This window comes from Peromyscus leucopus, chromosome 17 (genome assembly GCF_004664715.2).
Source record: "Peromyscus leucopus breed LL Stock chromosome 17, UCI_PerLeu_2.1, whole genome shotgun sequence".
In the NCBI taxonomy this organism is placed as follows: domain Eukaryota; kingdom Metazoa; phylum Chordata; class Mammalia; order Rodentia; family Cricetidae; genus Peromyscus; species Peromyscus leucopus.
Genome location: NC_051077.1, coordinates 10,741,641 through 10,758,976, shown reverse-complemented (window position 1 = coordinate 10,758,976; position 17,336 = coordinate 10,741,641). Strand labels below are relative to the sequence as shown.

Below are 17,336 nucleotides of genomic sequence, written 5' to 3'. Positions count from 1 at the left end.
TGTGTGTTGTAGTTGATATGATTTGATAAAGGTAAATAGTGTGGCATTGTATTTGGAAAACAAGGCTGGAATAACTGATACAATATAACCAAGTATTGTGTGTGTGTGTGTGTGTGTGTGTGTGTGTGTGTGTGTGTGTGTGTGTGTTGTATGTGGGTGCACTCATGCCAGGGCATGCATGTGGAGGTCAGAGTCAGTTCTCTTCTTCCACTATGTGGACCCTGGGGATCAAACACAAACCATCAGGGTTGGTAGCAGGAGACTTCACCTGCTGAGCCGTCTTACCTACCCTCACTTACTATAAATAGATACTTTTCAACTATTTATGATGAAAAAGTTGTCAGAATTCCTCCAGTATCTTGGGTCATCTGATGACTTAAAAAGTAAGGCGGATTTGTAGAGAGTACAAATAGGACTGGTGGGATAGCTCAGTGGGTATGCACACGTGCCCCGAGCCTGACCACCTCAGTTCAGTCTCCTCGATGGAAGAAGAGCGCCAACCACAAAGTGGAATCTGACCCTCCATACGTTCTAGGCAGATGCAGGCACACACATTTTTTCAAAGGATACAAAATACAGTCTATTCTGACATTTTACTATGAGCTTATTTTCCTATAGGAAATTTTCACCATCTTTCTATTGAAATGAATAGACAGCAATATGTGTAGTCATATGCTTTCCAATGCACAAAACTTGTAAAGATAGCAAATATCTAACTCACAGTATTTGTCCTTAGCAAGATAGACGTTCTAGACTGCCCAACATCTGGGATACTTCAGGGCATGTATAGCTTGCTTCAAGATAAGATGGAGTTCTAGGGGCTGGAGAGATGGCTTAGCAGGCAAGGGCACTGGCTGCTCTTCCAGAGGACCTGAGTTCAATTCCCAGCAACCACATGGTGGCTCACAACCATCTGTAATGAGGTCTGGCACCCTCTTCTGGCCTGCAGGCATACATGAAGGCAACACTGTATACATAATAAATAAATCTTAAAAAAAAAAAAAAAAAGATGGAGTTGTATGGACCTGATGAGATGACTCAGAGATGCCACCAAGCTGACAACTCAAACTGGATCCCCAGGACTCACGGTGAATAAGAAATTTAAGTTCAACAAGCCTTCACATTTGCAGGATCACTTCCACCCTGCCAAATAAATACATGGGGTGGGGTTGCAGTTACCCAAGCAAGGATTATGGCTAGTCAACATTATATTCTACCTGAAGTACCTTAGGTGAACTATTCTGTTAGGTCTGCCTATAGCCACAAAGTTCTATAGGGCCAGGAACATAGCTTAATGGTAGAGCACTTGCCTACCATATATGAGATCCTAGGTTCAATCCATCATTGGGAAAGAAAAAAAAAAGACTCATAGGAACTTAATAACTAAACTGGACTCAAGTGGTCCTTGTGCCTCGGCTGGGACTAGCATACAGGCGCAAACCACTGTGTCCAGTTTTTTTTTGTTTTGTTTATTGCCATCTAAATAACACAAGTATTGATCCTAGCAATCTACTTATCTATTACCTTTTTACTTAATTCTAGCTAGGGTGTGGCTCTATAGTAGAGCTCTTCGCATATATGAGGCCCAGGGGATCATCCCCAGCACAGCAAACTTAAATCTTCAGATACATAAATCACCTTGTTTTTTAAGAATTTCTGAAGTTGGGTGTGGTCAGGTACACCTGTGATCTCAGAGGAAGGATGGTCTTGAGTTTAGCGGCAGACTGCTACAGAGTGAGACCTTGCAGGGGTCTGGGGAGTTTCACAGAGTCGCTTTTGTTTGTTAAGGCATAGAGGGGACCTAAAAATAAATGCATTGGCTGCTAACTTACCGTTCTTGATCATGTGTGTGTTCCCTCACCTCATATTTTCAAACTAGTTTATTGGCAGGAAGTGAGCATAATTCATATTCAAAATGTCTTGGCAATTACTAATCAGCATCCACCAAATGTCAAGGAACTTAGCTAAAGGAGAACTCATACTCTGGTGTGCAAGAACTTACAAATAGATACAACCCTTTCCCAGTGCAGGATTAGCATGTGCAACTCATCCATGCCGTGTGCTTTTATGTAATCCCGTTCCTACTTTCATGGATGGTTGAAGAATTGTATTTGAAAAGCAGCACTGGTGGGAGGGATCACATAAGCCTCACCTTGTCAGACAAGCTCTGTGCTACTGAGCTACATCCTTGCCCCTCTGTAATATGTGTCATGTTTTCTATTTTCAGTACTTTTGAAAATGTCTAGAAAACACTCCCACAAAACTACTTGTATGCCAACAACTTGCATGTCAGGTATGGTGGCTAATCCCAGTAGAAGCAGGCAGATCTCTGTGAGTTCGAGGCCACCTTGGTCGACATAGTGAGTTCCAGGCCATCTAAGACAACATAGTTAGACTCCAGGAGGTTACAGGGTGGAGGGCGTTGTACAACAAACCACCTTGTGTATATCTGTGTAAAATGCCATGTCCACAATGATCACCACTCCTGGGGATGTTAAAGGCAAAGAGGGAGAGGAAAAGTGTGTGCAAGTCCCTTTTTCTGGCTTTCAAGTAAATGAAATAAAAGACCAGCCCAGTGTCCAGGGTAAAGCCGGATTCCTCACTTAAAGTAAACGTCAAAGATGAAGCCCTTTCCCAGAGAAGCCCAGGGAGATCTCAGCATTCACAGGGCTCTGTTGGTCACATCCCAAGCTTATGCTTGAGCAGTTTCTAGAATGGTAGCTGTTTGCAGGATCTCCTGTAATATACCAAATAGCCAAGGTTCTTGTTTCAAAAATATAATAACATAATTTCATAACCAACTTAAGTATTTTCAGCTAAAATGATATTTTTCATAACTAAAGATAAAAACTAATTTCTATCACTCTGGGCTACTCTACAGATGGAATTTACCTTATCTGGTCCAAGCTAATTTGACAGTAAAAACCAATATGATATATGGCCCTGAACATATTCTATTATTTACCTTTCTAAAAAATAGGGGATGAATGTTGACATTTTTACACCTTAGGAGGCAGAGGTGGGTGGGTCTTTATGAGTTTGAGGCCAACTTGATCTACATACCAAGTTCTAGGTCAGCCAGAGTTACATAATAAGATCCTGTATCAAATAAAAATATTTTTTTACATCAGTGATAAACTGTAGAGAGGGATTTTTGTTTTATTTTGTTGCTGGAGACTGAACCCAGGAGACATGCTAAGAGTCTACTATACTACCACGCTGCAACCCCTCAGTCTATAACAATTACTTTCCTCAGTCTATAACAATTACTTTAACAAAAAAAAAAAAAAAATAGAGGCATAATGCCAAAAGTCTGTAAACTACCAAAAATTTAAATTTCCACAACTTTGTATTAGTCCTGTTATTTCTATTTCAAGTATTAAATATGTCAAGATGCATAATTTATAGGTGTATATAACTATAAAAATTGCAATATGATTCTCTGAAACTCCAGGAAGTTTAGATAGCTCACTGATGAAGAGCACTTGCTGCTTTTCCAGAACTGGAGTTCGGGTGTCAGTACCCACGTTGAGCAGCTCACAACCACGTGTAACTCCGGCTCCATGAGGATCCAGTGCACTCTTCTGGCTTCCGTAGGCATACATTCACATGCAAACACACACACACAGAACACACATGAAAACAAATGAGTAAATAAATCCTTAAAAATAAACTTAAGGGGCTCAATGGGCAAGAACACTTGATATAGAATCACGACCTGAGTTCCATTCCCTAGCACCCACATCAGAAAAGCTCAATATGGCTACACACACACACCTATAACCTTAGTCATGTGGGGAGCAGAAACCAAAGACTCACTGGGGCTTCCTGGATGCCAGCATGGCTCCAGGTTCCGTGAGAGACCCTATCTCATGGGAATAAGGCAGAGAAGGATAAAGCATCCTCTAGTTTCTATTTATAGGATAGGCAGATGTTCCCCATTCCTCCCATACCTGTGAGCATGCACCACACACATATATTACATTCACACACACTAGAAAAGGTAGACTCCTAGATGGAGAATAGGCATCTTTTTTTTTTTTTTTTTTTTTTTTGAGAATAGGCATTCTTTCATTATCAAAAAAGAACAAATACCATTAGAGAACATTTCTGTACAAAAGAATGTAAGGGAAGGACAATGGGGTGTCTTATATGTAGTTCCAACATATATATATATATATATATATATATATATATATATATATATATATACACATATATATATATGAATCTATGAACTGATAGCAACTGGCTTGGCAATAGAACCGATCCTTATTAAATGTTTAAGGAGGGAAGGAACAGCCTGTTTCTCAGAGTGGCAGGTGAGACCTTTGAAAGGTCGACAGGCTGGAGATGAAGGCTGTACATGAGAATCTGATTTAGATCCCCAACACCGCATAGCACTGTGTAACCCAAGAACCGGGAAGAAAGGGGAACCCTGAAGATCATTGGCCGTTGAGGCCAGTTCATCGAAGGAATTCCAGGTTCAACAAGAAAACTATCACAAAAAACATGGTGGAGAGCAACGGATGGAGACAACCAGTGCTGTTGACCCCGGCCTCTACACATCCACATACATATGTGGCACATGCCCACACAAACACATACATACAATAACACACACTGTTACTGAAATTCCTTCCCAGAGGGTGCAGTAGCATTTACCCCTCCTCCTAAGGTCCTAACGACAGAGGCATGATTCTGCCAAAGTTCATTCTGGGGACCCAGGGAATTCATTGGGTGTATTAGCCAGGGTTTTCTAGGGTCCTGGGGCTCACTGACTGGGCTGGTGGCTGGCCCACAAACCCCGGGAATCTTCCCATCTGTGCCTGTAGAGTACTGGGGATACAAATGTGTGCCACCACGTATTGAACTCAGGTCCTCCTGCTTACAAAGTGATCATTATACCAACTAAACTATATCCCCAGACCTGTGATTTTTTATCACAATACAGGCAATAGCAATCTAATGGCTTGCCTATCCTTTTTTTCCCCTCCAGTTGGTCAACATGGCATAGGAGATATCCCAGTCCTCCCATCTAGAGACAAACAAATCTAGAACAGTCAAAAGTGACATTTTGCACAGAACAAAACATATCAGAGACAAAAGCATCTACAATTCAAAGAAATACTGGCAACCAGGCAACGGAAATAACACGCACCGTATTATACGTGTGTGCGCGCGCGTGTATATGTGTGCACGTATTCTTGCTCCCCTTCTCTATGCTGAATGGAAGCAAACCGCCTGTGTAACAGTCAACAGGCATTTGATGCAGTGGCCTAGGTTGGGCCTGAGAATCTGCGTTCCTCTCGGCCCCCAGATGATGGTGTAATTGAGCGGTCTGGAGCGTCAAGCAACACCAACGATTTCAACCGCTGGAAGCAGGCGCTTGCATGGGTCGGCCGCGAGGCGGCACTGCCTGCTGCCCTCGCTGGGTGGTGAGCGCCCCCACGTGGCCAGGCCGGGCTTGGCGTTACCTGAGCCTGCGCTCCCCGCCTTCGCCACCGCCTGCCGGAAGTACGCTCCGTGGCGCGGTGAGTGCCCGCTCCCCCGGTGGGCGGGGGCAAAAAGGGGGCGCCTGGCCACTTTCCCCGGGGCGTGATTGGGTAGTGCTTCCCAGCGCGCTGGCGTCATTTCCGGTGGATGCTGGGTTTTCGGAAAGAAGCGCGGGATTTGCACCTCCAGAGTCTGGGTCGGTGGGATCGCGGTGTTCCGCCACCTCCGCCCGCGCTTCCCCTCCAGCGTGCGGGCTGGAAGGGGTGGAGAGACGAGTTCCCGCGCCGTGTAGCGGCTTTAAGTGTCTCCTGTGAGGTGAGCGTTGGGGCGCCCGGGCGACATAGGTCAGTTAGAGCCGTGGACCCCAGGCACATAACGCAAGTTTCACATCTGAACGGAAATGGGTACCTGGGCCACTAAAGGCAAACAAACTTAACAAAACTGCTACTGGGGACGAAAAGAAGGAACTTGCCGTTTAGTACGGTAGGTGCTTAGTTCCAGGCCCATGCAATGGAAAGGATTGAAACTAGCAGAGAAAATGACGACTGACCTAATCCTTGAGGGACTAAATGCAACACTGAAAATCAGTCTGTGAGTTCTCCATCCCTGGCCAGTGGTTCCCCCTCCAGCCCCAGTAAACATTGCCCTAAAAACCTTTTGCAAGTGGCAGGGTGTTGGTTTATTCTCGTTAGGTGCCTGGTTCAGAAAGGATGACAGAGGTGCTGGATCTCCATGGACAGGACTCTGATGGGAGTAGTGAGGAGGTGGTCCTGACGCCTGCAGAACTCATTGAAAGACTGGAGCAGGTAAGCACCCCAAGTAGAACCCCTGTGCCCCGTTCTTAGTCCTTACCTTACTCCAGGTGTGCAGTACCAGGGCTCAGAAAATAAGGACACCGAATGGGTAGATGTACCTACAGCGTGTCCAGTGGACATACCTACAATACATCCCCTACCCCTGAGGCTCAGGGAACATCAAAGAAAAGGAAGCAGAAAGATTTTAAGAGCCAGGGGACCAGGAAATCTGCTGCACGATTGTCTTCTAAACATGACAGGGAAGCCGTACCCATGAGAGCTCAGTAATATGGCTGTTTAAACAAGGCCTGAACAATGAATGAACACCAACTGACATCCCACCGTGAACCGGGAAATCTCACAAGGCCCCACCCCTAAGTTAACAGCAGACAATTAACAACTGAGAGAGGGAGAATTAGTCTTCCTTGGGGATGAGATCCCTAAATGCTTATCCAATACCAAATGGTCAGACTTAAAAACATGCAAGCAACACTAAATGAACTAAGCAGGTTGTAATTATATATTTGCATATATGTGTGGAGGGAGAAAAGAGGAAAGATGTATTTTAAATAAAAGGTTTAAAAGATTTCCTACAGTGCAGTGTTTCTCACTTCGGTGATTGTGTTGGTTTGCTGGGACTACATAATCGAGCACAGATGGAGTGGTTTACCCAATGGCTTTATTTTTGTGTTTAAGAGGTTGAGATCAATGTACTTGCTTGGTTGGTTTCTTCTGGGCCTTCTCTCCTTGGCCTGTAGGTGGCTGTCTCCTGTGTCTTCACTTGGTCCGCCTTTTTGGCTGTGTCTGTGATACAGTTTTGTTTTCTGAAAAGGACACCCGTCCCATTGAGTTAGGTCCCATCCTAATGAGCTCATTTTTAGACCCTCGCCTCTTTAAAACCCTGTTTCCATCAGTCACATCTGGAGACGCTGAGGTAGGATTACAGGCAATGAGCTTGCACATGCTAGGCAGCTACTCTGTTGAGTCGGAACCCAGTCATCAAACAGATTTTGAAGAACAAAATTCAGTTCGTAACAGTGATGATCATATTTAATATTATGACTGGAGACTGAGAGTATATATATATATAGATATCAGTGGTGGACAGTTGCCCTACTATGCACTAAGCCCTGGGTGGTAGAGAATTGCCCTACTATGCACCAAGCTTTGGGCTCATCCCCAGAATTACGAAGAATTTCTTTTTTCTTTTTTTTTCTTTTTTTTTTTGGTTTGGTTTTTTGAGACAGAATTTCTCTGTGTAACAGCCCTAGCTGTCCTGGAACTCACTCTGTAGACCAGTCTGGCCTTGAACTCACAGAGATCTGCCTACCTCTGCCTCCCTAATGCCAGGATTAAAGGTATGCTGCTGGCAAAGAATTTCTTTATATAGCCGTATCACTATTAGAGAAGTTTGAAATAAAACTTACAGTTATAGCAAACACAATACTCAACTGTGTCATGATGTTGATACTTGGGAAAGCAAATCAGAAGGGTTGCGCCTGATTGTCATATAAACCTGAACTGAGGTAAAACTGAGTTTCCTGTAGTTTAAAGATAAGTATCCTGGGCAAGCAAGATGGCTCTGTGGGTAAAGATGCCTTTTAGCGTGACAACCCGAGTTTGACCAGCAAGACCTATGTGTTTGTTGTCCTCTGACCTCCACATGTGTGTTCTCTCTCTCACACACATACACTTAATAGATAAAGTAGCAACAGCAAGGGAAATTATTTAGAAAGATTAAGTCTAAGCCAGGTGTGGGGGCATGTGCCTTTAAGGCTAGTACTCAGAAGGCAGAGGCAGGCCACTGGGATTGAGACCAGTCTGGTCTGTTCCAGTGCAGCCAGGACCACAGTGAGGCCCTGTCTCCGAAAAGGAGGAAGGAAGAAACGTGATGATGCTCCCTGTTGGTGAGGAAGTAGAAATGTGTTCCCAGTTGATGGTCTTAGATGACAGGTAAGGCTAGAACACCAGGTGGCATTACTTAGCAGTTACCATAATGATGAATGAGGGAAACAGTGATTGAAGATTTTTCCAGTTGAATAAAAGCTCCTCCCCTGAAAGAAGAGGTGAAAGGCCACCATGAAGCATGAGTGCTGTCTCCAGTGTGTTTTGCTCCGTTGTGTTCACTCACTGTTCCCATGTTGGGTTTCAGGCGTGGATGAATGAAAAGTTTGCCCCTGAGCTGCTGGAAAGCAAGTCTGAGATTGTCGAGTGTGTCATGGAGCAGCTAGAGCACATGGTAAGAGTTAACTTGTCTCTGGGTTTCGGGGAAGAGAAAGCTAAAAGCATTCGGTCAGCATAGTGAAATGTGCTCTGATAGCAAATCTTTTTGTTTGACTCAGCCCGGTACTTTAAAAGAAGTTCTAGCTGTATTAATCAAGGTTCTCTAAAAGGAGAATGGAAAGGATGAATGTATATATATGGTGGATTGTGAGGGCCCACAGAGGTTTCTTAGTGAGATCTGAGCTTGCTTGACCCAGCAGGGCTGCATAAGGGGATGGATTGTGTGGTTACCGGTGTTTGGAAAGGCCTGTACTTGGCTGTGCTAGGGGAGGTCTTTTGCTCCACCCCTTGGCATTCCTTTAAAAAGCCCTTTAGAAGAGCTAGAAGGGGCCGGTGGATTAGGATCCAGGCCCTCCCCAGGCTATCCTATGTTTCTGTCTCCCTCCCCTCAATATTTCTATCTAACTCTCTTATCCCTCACTCCTCAAGAGTACCCTGGCGGGGAATGTGGGGGCGGCCCCCCCACAGTGGATTTATTACAGTGGCTCGGTGGCTTACAGGCTGTGGTCTGACTCCCAGCAGAAAGGCCAAGAATCTGATAGTAACTCAGTCAATAGGGTATGTGTCCGAGCTGATCTTCAGTATATGTTGGAATCCGTAAGAACTACGTTCTATTACTTGGGAAGTAATGTCTCAGCAGCAGGATGATTGAGCTTGCCGTCGAGAGAGGACAAACAGGCAAAACAAGAGCTTCCTCTTCCCGTGTCCTTTTATGTAGGCTGCCCACAGAGTGTATGATCAGTCTTCCCATCTCAAAGGATATATTCAAGGAAATCCCTCACAGGTGTGCCCAGCTGCTTGAGTGTTAGTTGATGCCAGGTGTGGTCAAGGTGACAGCCAAGACGGGTCATCGAATCTGTTTATAAACTACAAGAGTTTCCATAAAGTCTTTTAGTTCATTTTTATTTTTTGTGTATGACTGTGTTTGTCTGCATGCATGTTTGTGCTGCGTGCATGCCTGACGCCTACGAAGCCCAGAAGACAGTATCCGATTCCCTGGAACTGAGGTTACAGATGGTTATTAGCTGCTGTGTGGGTGCTAGGTGTCAAGCCCGGGTCCCCCGCAAGAGCAGCAAGTGCTGCCCACCACCAGGCCCTCTCTCCAGCCCAAGAGTCCTTCCTGTAAATACCAGCATGTCGGCTTCCCACAGTCTAAGGTCTGTCACTGACTCTACATTCTCCATGAGAGGACTTGGCCAGAGCAGCTAACTATAATCCCGTTCATGGTGCTGTCCTGTTCCCTCTGATTGCTGACAACCCTTTCTTCACATCCTTAACCTGCCCCAGCCCTTGCAGACATTTAAGTTTGTGGTTTTGGGCTTGGAATGCTGTGACCTTAGGTTATTATCACCTTCAGAGCAAATTTACAATGTCTGTTTTATAGATCGTCATAGTGGTGTGGTTGCTGGGTTCTTTCAGCTCTGTGTGTGTGCTCCGGCACATGGGTGCCTGCGTGTGAAGGTCATAACAACCTGGATGTCAGTCAGTCTTTCCCTTCCACCTTGAGACGGGTCTGTCAGTTGTTCGCTGCTGTGTCTGCTCCTAGCTGGCCTGGGAGCTGCCAGGACTTTTCCCGTCTCTGCCTGCCTTCGGGCTACATGAGTGCTGCTGGGATTGCAGACACACACTCCCACAGCTGGCCTTAGTGAGGGTCTGGGAACCAAACCCAGGATCCCAGGCCTGCAGCAGCAGGTACCTACCCACTGAGCCATCTCCCCAACCCCTGAACTAGTTTCTAACACTGGTTCATGGGCCCGTAGATGGTTCTGCTGTTGCTGTATTATCTCCTTCACAATTGGATTGGAGTCCTGGACCCTTGTGGCTCACCATTTTCAGATTATATTCAAAAAATGGTCTTTAAAATGGGTACTTTTGAATGATATACCTAATAGAGTTCTTTGTTATCTTATAACTGCATAATCTTTGGGTCCTTGACTTTGCCAGTGTTTATGGTGTTTAGTGTTTGAACATCATGATTTAAATTTCTCTTATAATAGGAAGAAAATCTCCGAAGAGCCAAAAGGGGGGATCTGAAAGTCAGTATCCATCGAATGGAGATGGAGAGGATCCGCTATGTCCTTAGCAGCTACTTGCGGTGTCGACTCATGAAGGTTTGATGGGCATGAATGCAGTCAAATTTGGAATATCGAATAGCATGGGGAGAGGTTCAGGGCCTGCAGATTCTAAGAGCGCAGCACACTGTAGCCAGAGAATAAGGAGAGTACATTCTGGGAAATGTAGCTGAAACTATAGGTTGGACAAGCCCAGGAAAATCTAACGTTGTTGGTTTGTTTGAGGCAGGGTCTCAGTGTGTACCTCTGGCTATATGATTGTCCTATTCCATAGAAGTGGCCAGACTACAAGGGAACAGGACAATCACATCCATTATTCAGGATGTGAAGTGTATAGGAGCACCATTCAGGACCACATTAGCATAGCAGACAGCTAGATTCATCTCAGCAAACTCTTTCTGCACTCAATCCATCCTGACGTGTTTGAAGTATAATTACCCGATCCAGGCACCACGATGTCCTCCTGTGGCTTGGAGCTTGAATGCTGAATTTAGGGCTTTGATACTTAAGCCTCTTAAACATTACCTTTTGGATTTAAATATTTTTGTGTGTATAAGTGTTTTGCTTGCATGTATGTGCACCATGTGAATATACAGTGCCTTCAGAGGCCAGAAGAAAGTATCAGATCTCCTGGAACTACAAGTTCCCATGTGGGTGCTGGGAACCAAACCTGGGTCCTCCAAAAGCAGCAAGTACTCTTAACCACTGAGCCATCTCTCCAGCTCATTAAATGTGATCTTATTAAGTTGGGCCATTATCCTGGTCTCAGAATCCTGATCTTGTCACTCAAAATATTAGCTATCTCTTAATATTTTGTCATCAGTAGTTTTGATACATATGCAATAAAAATTTTTATCTGAATCATTAATACTAAGCCAATAGTAAGAGTACTTTACCAGAATCTTCTCTTAACTAGACATCTACCCACTGAACAATTTGTTTTTTGTTACTGTTTTTGTGGGGTTTGTTAATTTGGGAGGGGGTATCTTATGGGATCAGGTCTTACCACGTACCCATGACTAACTTACTACATAGGCAGGGCTGGCCTCAAACTCAAAAGATTTGCCTGCTTCCAACTCGCTAGTGTTGCCATTAAAGGTGTGAGTTAACATGCTCATCTGCTTTTGTGTTTTTATTACATGTGTTTATTCATGGATTTTTGTTGTTGTGGCAGATTTTATAAAGGTTAGGATGGCTTCATACTCTGTAGCCAAGGATAACCTTGAACTCATGATCTTTCTGTCTCTACTTCCCTATTGTTAGGGTTATAAGCAAACACTCCCATGTCGGTTTATGTAGTGCCCGGGATCAAGCCCAGTGCTTTCTGTATTCTAGACGGGTATTCTGCAAACTGCATCTCCAGCCCTTGTTTCTGTTTGAGACAAGTGTTCACTATAATCCAGGCTGACCTGAACTCGGTCTTTCTGCCTAGCCTCTAAAGTGCTGAAATTACAGGCATTAGTGGCCATGCCCAGCTCAACAGCTGTTTTGTTTGCTTGTTTTTTGGTTTTTTACACTTACTGGCCTGCATGTTGAGGTCAGAGGACATCTTGTGGGAATACGTTCTCTGCTTTCCTCTGTGTTGGTTCAGGGGATCAAATTCAGGTCCTCAGGCTTGATGGTAAGTGCCTTTACCTGCTGAGTGGGTAGGGACCCTGAACCAGGGCTAGAATTGAACTTAGGACCTCACATATGCCAGGCAACCCACCACCGAGTTGTTTCCATCCCTGAGCAGTGTTCTTTATTCATCTGTGTATAATCCTCTCAGTTCATTGGTAGGATTAGTTTAGAAAGGCATCACCGAGATGTCAGATCTTATCTTTACTAAGACAGGGTCTCCGTGTAGCCAGGGCTGCCTCAGATGAGTTCTTCCTGAGTTCTAGGATTATAGGCATTTACCACCATGCCTGACTGTTAGGTGACTTTACAAAATAGTGCACAAGGAAAACACTTTCAAGCTGCCTCTCTTTGCCCTCTCCCTGCTGGTCACTGTCACGGCAGGCCATTCCTCCCGAGCCTCTGGGGACACACCTTTTTTTTTTTTTTTTTTTTTTTTTTTTTGTAGCATTTAGTTTTTTGGTTTGGTTGGTTGGTTGGTCTGGTTGTTACTGATGTTGAGCTTTTTTAGGTCTTACTGCTGTTTTCCAAGCTATATATCTTACTACCGGTAATACTCTTACCGTTAAATGTCATTTATGTTTGTGTATTTTGTATATATTTTTTCAGCTTTTGTATGAGTTTCAGCTCCTAGGAAGAACTGTACATTGAATATTAATGATACCCTTTCTTTTCCTTACCATCTGATACAGTTTGTTTTCAGAATTTCTTTACCAAACGCTTTCCCCTTTGAACTGTCTTCCTTTTGGGGCTCTTAGAATCATTCTTTCTCTGAATTCTTGGAAGTTTGCTGTTTGGGTGACTTATTTTTTAACCCCTCAGTGCTTGGGGAACTGGACCTTGCACATGCTAGACAGGTGCTCTACCACCAGGCCAAATCCCCAGCTCCTTGTCAGTTTGATTGTTGTTGTTGCTGCTGCTGCTGCTGCTAACTTTACCTCTGTGTGTGTCCTCGTCTGGTGCCCATGGAGGCCGGAGGGTACCATTGGATTCCTTGGAACTGAAGTTACAGGTGGTTGTGAGCTGTCATGTGGATGCTAGGAATTGAACCCAGGTCCTTTCCAAGAGCAATAAATACTATTAACCACTGAGCAATTTCTGTAGCCCTTTCTCGTCAGCTTTAGAATTAGCAACAACCTCATTCAGCAAGCTCCAGGACAGTGAGACAGTGTCTCAAAAATCCAAGTCGATGACACCTGAGAAGTGAAACCCAAGGTTGCCTGTACATGTATGCACACGCATACGTGTGCCCCCATACACATATGAATATGCACAGGCACGTACACACAGAATAAAACTGGGCCTTGGTGTAGCTCAGTGGCAGAGCACTAGCCTGGTGTACGCAAGGCACTGAGATCAGGGCAGCAAGCATGCGACCCTGAGTGATGAGTTTTCATCTTTATTATATATCATCACAGATAGAGAAGTTTTTCCCTCACATCCTAGAAAAGGAGAAAACGCGCCCAAGCGAGGAGCCTTCCGTTCTCTCTCCAGAGGAGTTTGTCTTTGTCAAAGAGTAAGTAAACAGGAACCGTGGAACTGCTTCTGCGTTTGGATTCCAGCATGAGCTTCGTCCACAGTGGTCAGCCCGGGAGCCCTGGTGGCTCCCACCGGTGCACGCCACAGCTGTCTGACTTTCTTTGTTCCAGGTATATGGATCACACAGAGACCCATCTTAAAAACGTTGCCTTAAAGCACATGCCTCCCAACCTGCAGAAAGTGGACCTTTTGAGGGCAGGTAAGCAGAGCCGCCTTTTCCAGATCAAGATCAGGACCATCATGTACATCCCAGACATCTCCACATACCTGAGAGTCAGCTCTTTAGTCAGTGTAGAAAAATAGGTAGCAGAGAAGCAACTGAGACACTAGGAGGAAGAGGAGGGTTCTGGTTAAAGACAGAAGTATTCAAAACTACATGTCAAGATCACCGTGTCAGCATTATTCACTCTTGTGTCCTGCAAATGGGATTGGACTCATGGCTGCTACTCCAGATACAGACTTCTTCCTTTGTTCAGCCGCAAAACCTCTGAGCATCTTGGAGGATCCTGGGCCTCTCTGAGCTCTAGGGAAGCAGGCATCACAGGTTTCCTAGGTTTTTTAGAATGTGGTGGCTACAAGGAGGGTCGAAAGAGTTTTCTGCCTCTAGAAAGGGCCTTTCAGCTCTGTTGTGAAGATCGCCAGCTGAGCTTTTGTGGTTGTCAATGAAATCCATATCCCTCGGCTGCACGGCCTGCTGTAGTTGAGTCTAATAAGACAGAATGGCCAGACCAAATCAAACCTTTCTCTCGAGGACCAGATCTTACCTTGTTCACTGAGCTCAGCGTCCCCAGGCCACACGTAAAGTGGTGCCCTCATCTTTTGCCCTGGCGTGTGCTGCACCAGGGCGCCTGTGGTGTGTCACAGTCCTAGCACATTTGAACAGCTCCCAGTTTGGGCGGCTGGACGTCCAAGATCAAGGCACCAGACTTGGCGTCTAGTAAGAACTTGTCCGCTTCGGGGTTCCTGCTGTGTGTCCTGCATAGCCAAAGGGAAGAAGGAAGCATTCGGGCATCTTTACATCGTCTTTTTTTTTTTTCCCCGAGACAGGGTTTCTCTGTGTAGCTTTTGGAGCCTGTCCTGGAACTCGCTTTGTAGACCAGGCTGGCCTCGAACTCACAGAGATCCACCTGCCTCTGCCTCCCTAGTGCTGGGATTAAAGGCGTGTGTCACTACCGCCTGGCTTGGGCATCTTTAAAGTTACTATTCCCTTCTGTGTTTTAATCTCCTCTTAGCAGAACGCTGGTCCGATTGACTTAGGGCCTACCCAATGGTGTCATGTAAACTTAAATACCTTCTTAAAAGCCTTCCTCCATAGTTTCATTCCAGATATAGAAGTTACAGCTTGCCTATGTGGATTCCAAAGGGATACATTTTAGCTAGCCTGTGAGACCTAGAACAAAGCGGACCCATACCACTTGGTAGAATTCTCAGTCAATCATTTCACTGACCCTGCCCTAAGAACTCCAGGAGCAGAGTTGCCGTAGAAGCATAGTCCAGCTGTGGCACACATTCGTGTTGGCTGCTGGCGGTGGGAGGTGGCAGCAGGTTCTTAGCCTTGATCATTGAGAGACTGCTTTGTCTATAGTCAACGCTGTCGCATGTAACCCAAGCTTCCCTGGATATAAGCTCCCGGATCTTCATGTACATTTTTATCTCCGCCTTACTGTGCCATTCCCAGCCTCCTTTCCCTCTTTAAATCCTGGGCTTTTAAGGAAAGCAAGCACATCTGCTCCTTTGTTCCACACTGTGGAAAGTGTATGTCACAATGTGAGGCTTCCCTGATGGCTCAGTCACCACCTCCTCTGGAAAGACGTGTTCACACTTGTTTGTGTCTTCCAAAGTGTGCAGTGGTTTCCACTCATCTGTGGCTTCACTCTCCAGGATTTGTTATCTGTAGTTGTTGTACCATGTTCCACAAGTACACACTGGACAGTTCTAGAAATAATTTGTAAGTTTTAAATCCTAAACTGTTGGGACTAAAGAGATGGCTCAGTGGCTTAAAGCACTCGCTACCCTTATAAAAGACCTGGGTTCAGTTCCTGGCACCCACATGGTACCTCAGAACTGTCTACAACTCTAGTTCCAAGGGATCCAACACCCTCTTCTGGTCTCTGTGGCATTGCATGCAGGCAAATACTCATGCTCATAAATATCTAAAAAGTGCTTTTTAATCTTGCACTGTTCTGACCATTATTATGAGATCTCTCTTACCAGATAACTGATACTAGACCTCAGTACTTGTGTTAAAGTGGTGGCCAAAACTATTCCGTAATGTGTAAGTGATTTATCTCCTTTATCATGTAGGCAATGTCCTCTCACTACAAACATAGGGCGGGATCAGGGCAATAACAGAAGCCATTTTATTACAGTGTAATTGCTCTTATATGATTAGTGCTTATGTGATTAAACTTTATCATAAGTATGTACATAAAGAGAAGTATATATGAGATTCCGTACTATTCATTGGGGTTCTTGGAATGGACCCCTTTCAAAATAGAAGACTGCTGCATAGGAGAATCCCCTGTACATTGCTGATCGCCCCTCACATCTCCCTCTACACCACAAGTCTCAATAGCATTAACCCTAGTGACTTTTGTCATGTTGAACATGTTCGCTGTTTTATGATTCCATGTGTCTTTCCCTGGCAGTTCCCAAACCAGACCTAGATTCCTACGTGTTTCTGAGGGTGAAAGAACGACAGGAAAACATACTGGTGGAACCAGAAGCCGATGAGCAGAGGTGAGTGCCGAGTGTGGCTTCCCCATGGAGAAGTGGCTAAGCGCCGTAGGTAACGCTTCCTCCTCTTTCAGAGACTATGTCATTGACCTGGAGGAGGGCTCCCAGCACTTGATCCGGTACAAAACCATTGCACCTCTTGTTGCCTCTGGAGCAGTTCAGCTAATATAAAACAGAAAAACGAGCCTGCGGACGCGGAGTCATGGACAGTTAGAAACCCGTTTCCTTCGTGCGGACTACTTGGACATGGAAAAGGAGTCAGTGTGGATTCCCTTCATCACCACACCCTTCTAACGGCCTACTGTGCTAGCCAGCACCAGCAGATGGAGCCCTTGCTCTGTGAGGATACTCAGCAAATAAATGGACTGTCAGGTGTGTGCCTTTTCTTTCTCTATTTATTGAGCTCGGGAAAGGTCATGAAGAGGCTTCTCCTCCCTGCCGTGATGGGGAGATGGACTGAGCATAACTTGATGATAACAAGAGGATTCCTTTAGCTTTCCTGGTAGAAGATCATAAGCAGATTGAACAGTTATGATGTGCTTCTATACATCATTAAATGTGTGACCTGATGTTTTGGAACCTCAAATATTGAACTTAACACAAGTTTCTGTCATGCATGACTGAAGAAAGTCAACTAACTAAACCACTGTTAAATGTCAGGCTATGGTAGAGAAGTCTTTGGACAGTTCTTAGCTTAATGTCTAATGAAGTGGATTCTCCCTGTGTCTTAGGCAGCTTTGCCTGGCAAGTCTTCAGGCCATTTGGCTGTCCCTGATTGAGTTTCTGAACAAAGCATCAT

General features: G+C 45.0%; 1 protein-coding gene across 1 annotated transcript; it reads left to right on the top strand.

The window, feature by feature from the left end:
• The first annotated feature begins 5,610 nt into the window (after nt 1–5,610).
• Nucleotides 5,611–16,919, top strand: Gins4 (GINS complex subunit 4). The gene is made up of 8 exons (XM_028887816.2): nt 5,611–5,811; nt 6,189–6,302; nt 8,443–8,529; nt 10,571–10,684; nt 13,681–13,778; nt 13,912–14,000; nt 16,450–16,540; nt 16,612–16,919. Exons 1-8 carry the CDS (start codon nt 5,644–5,646, stop codon nt 16,706–16,708), a joined length of 858 nt encoding a protein of 285 aa, XP_028743649.2. The 5' UTR covers nt 5,611–5,643; the 3' UTR covers nt 16,709–16,919.
• The last annotated feature ends 417 nt before the right edge of the window (nt 16,920–17,336 follow it).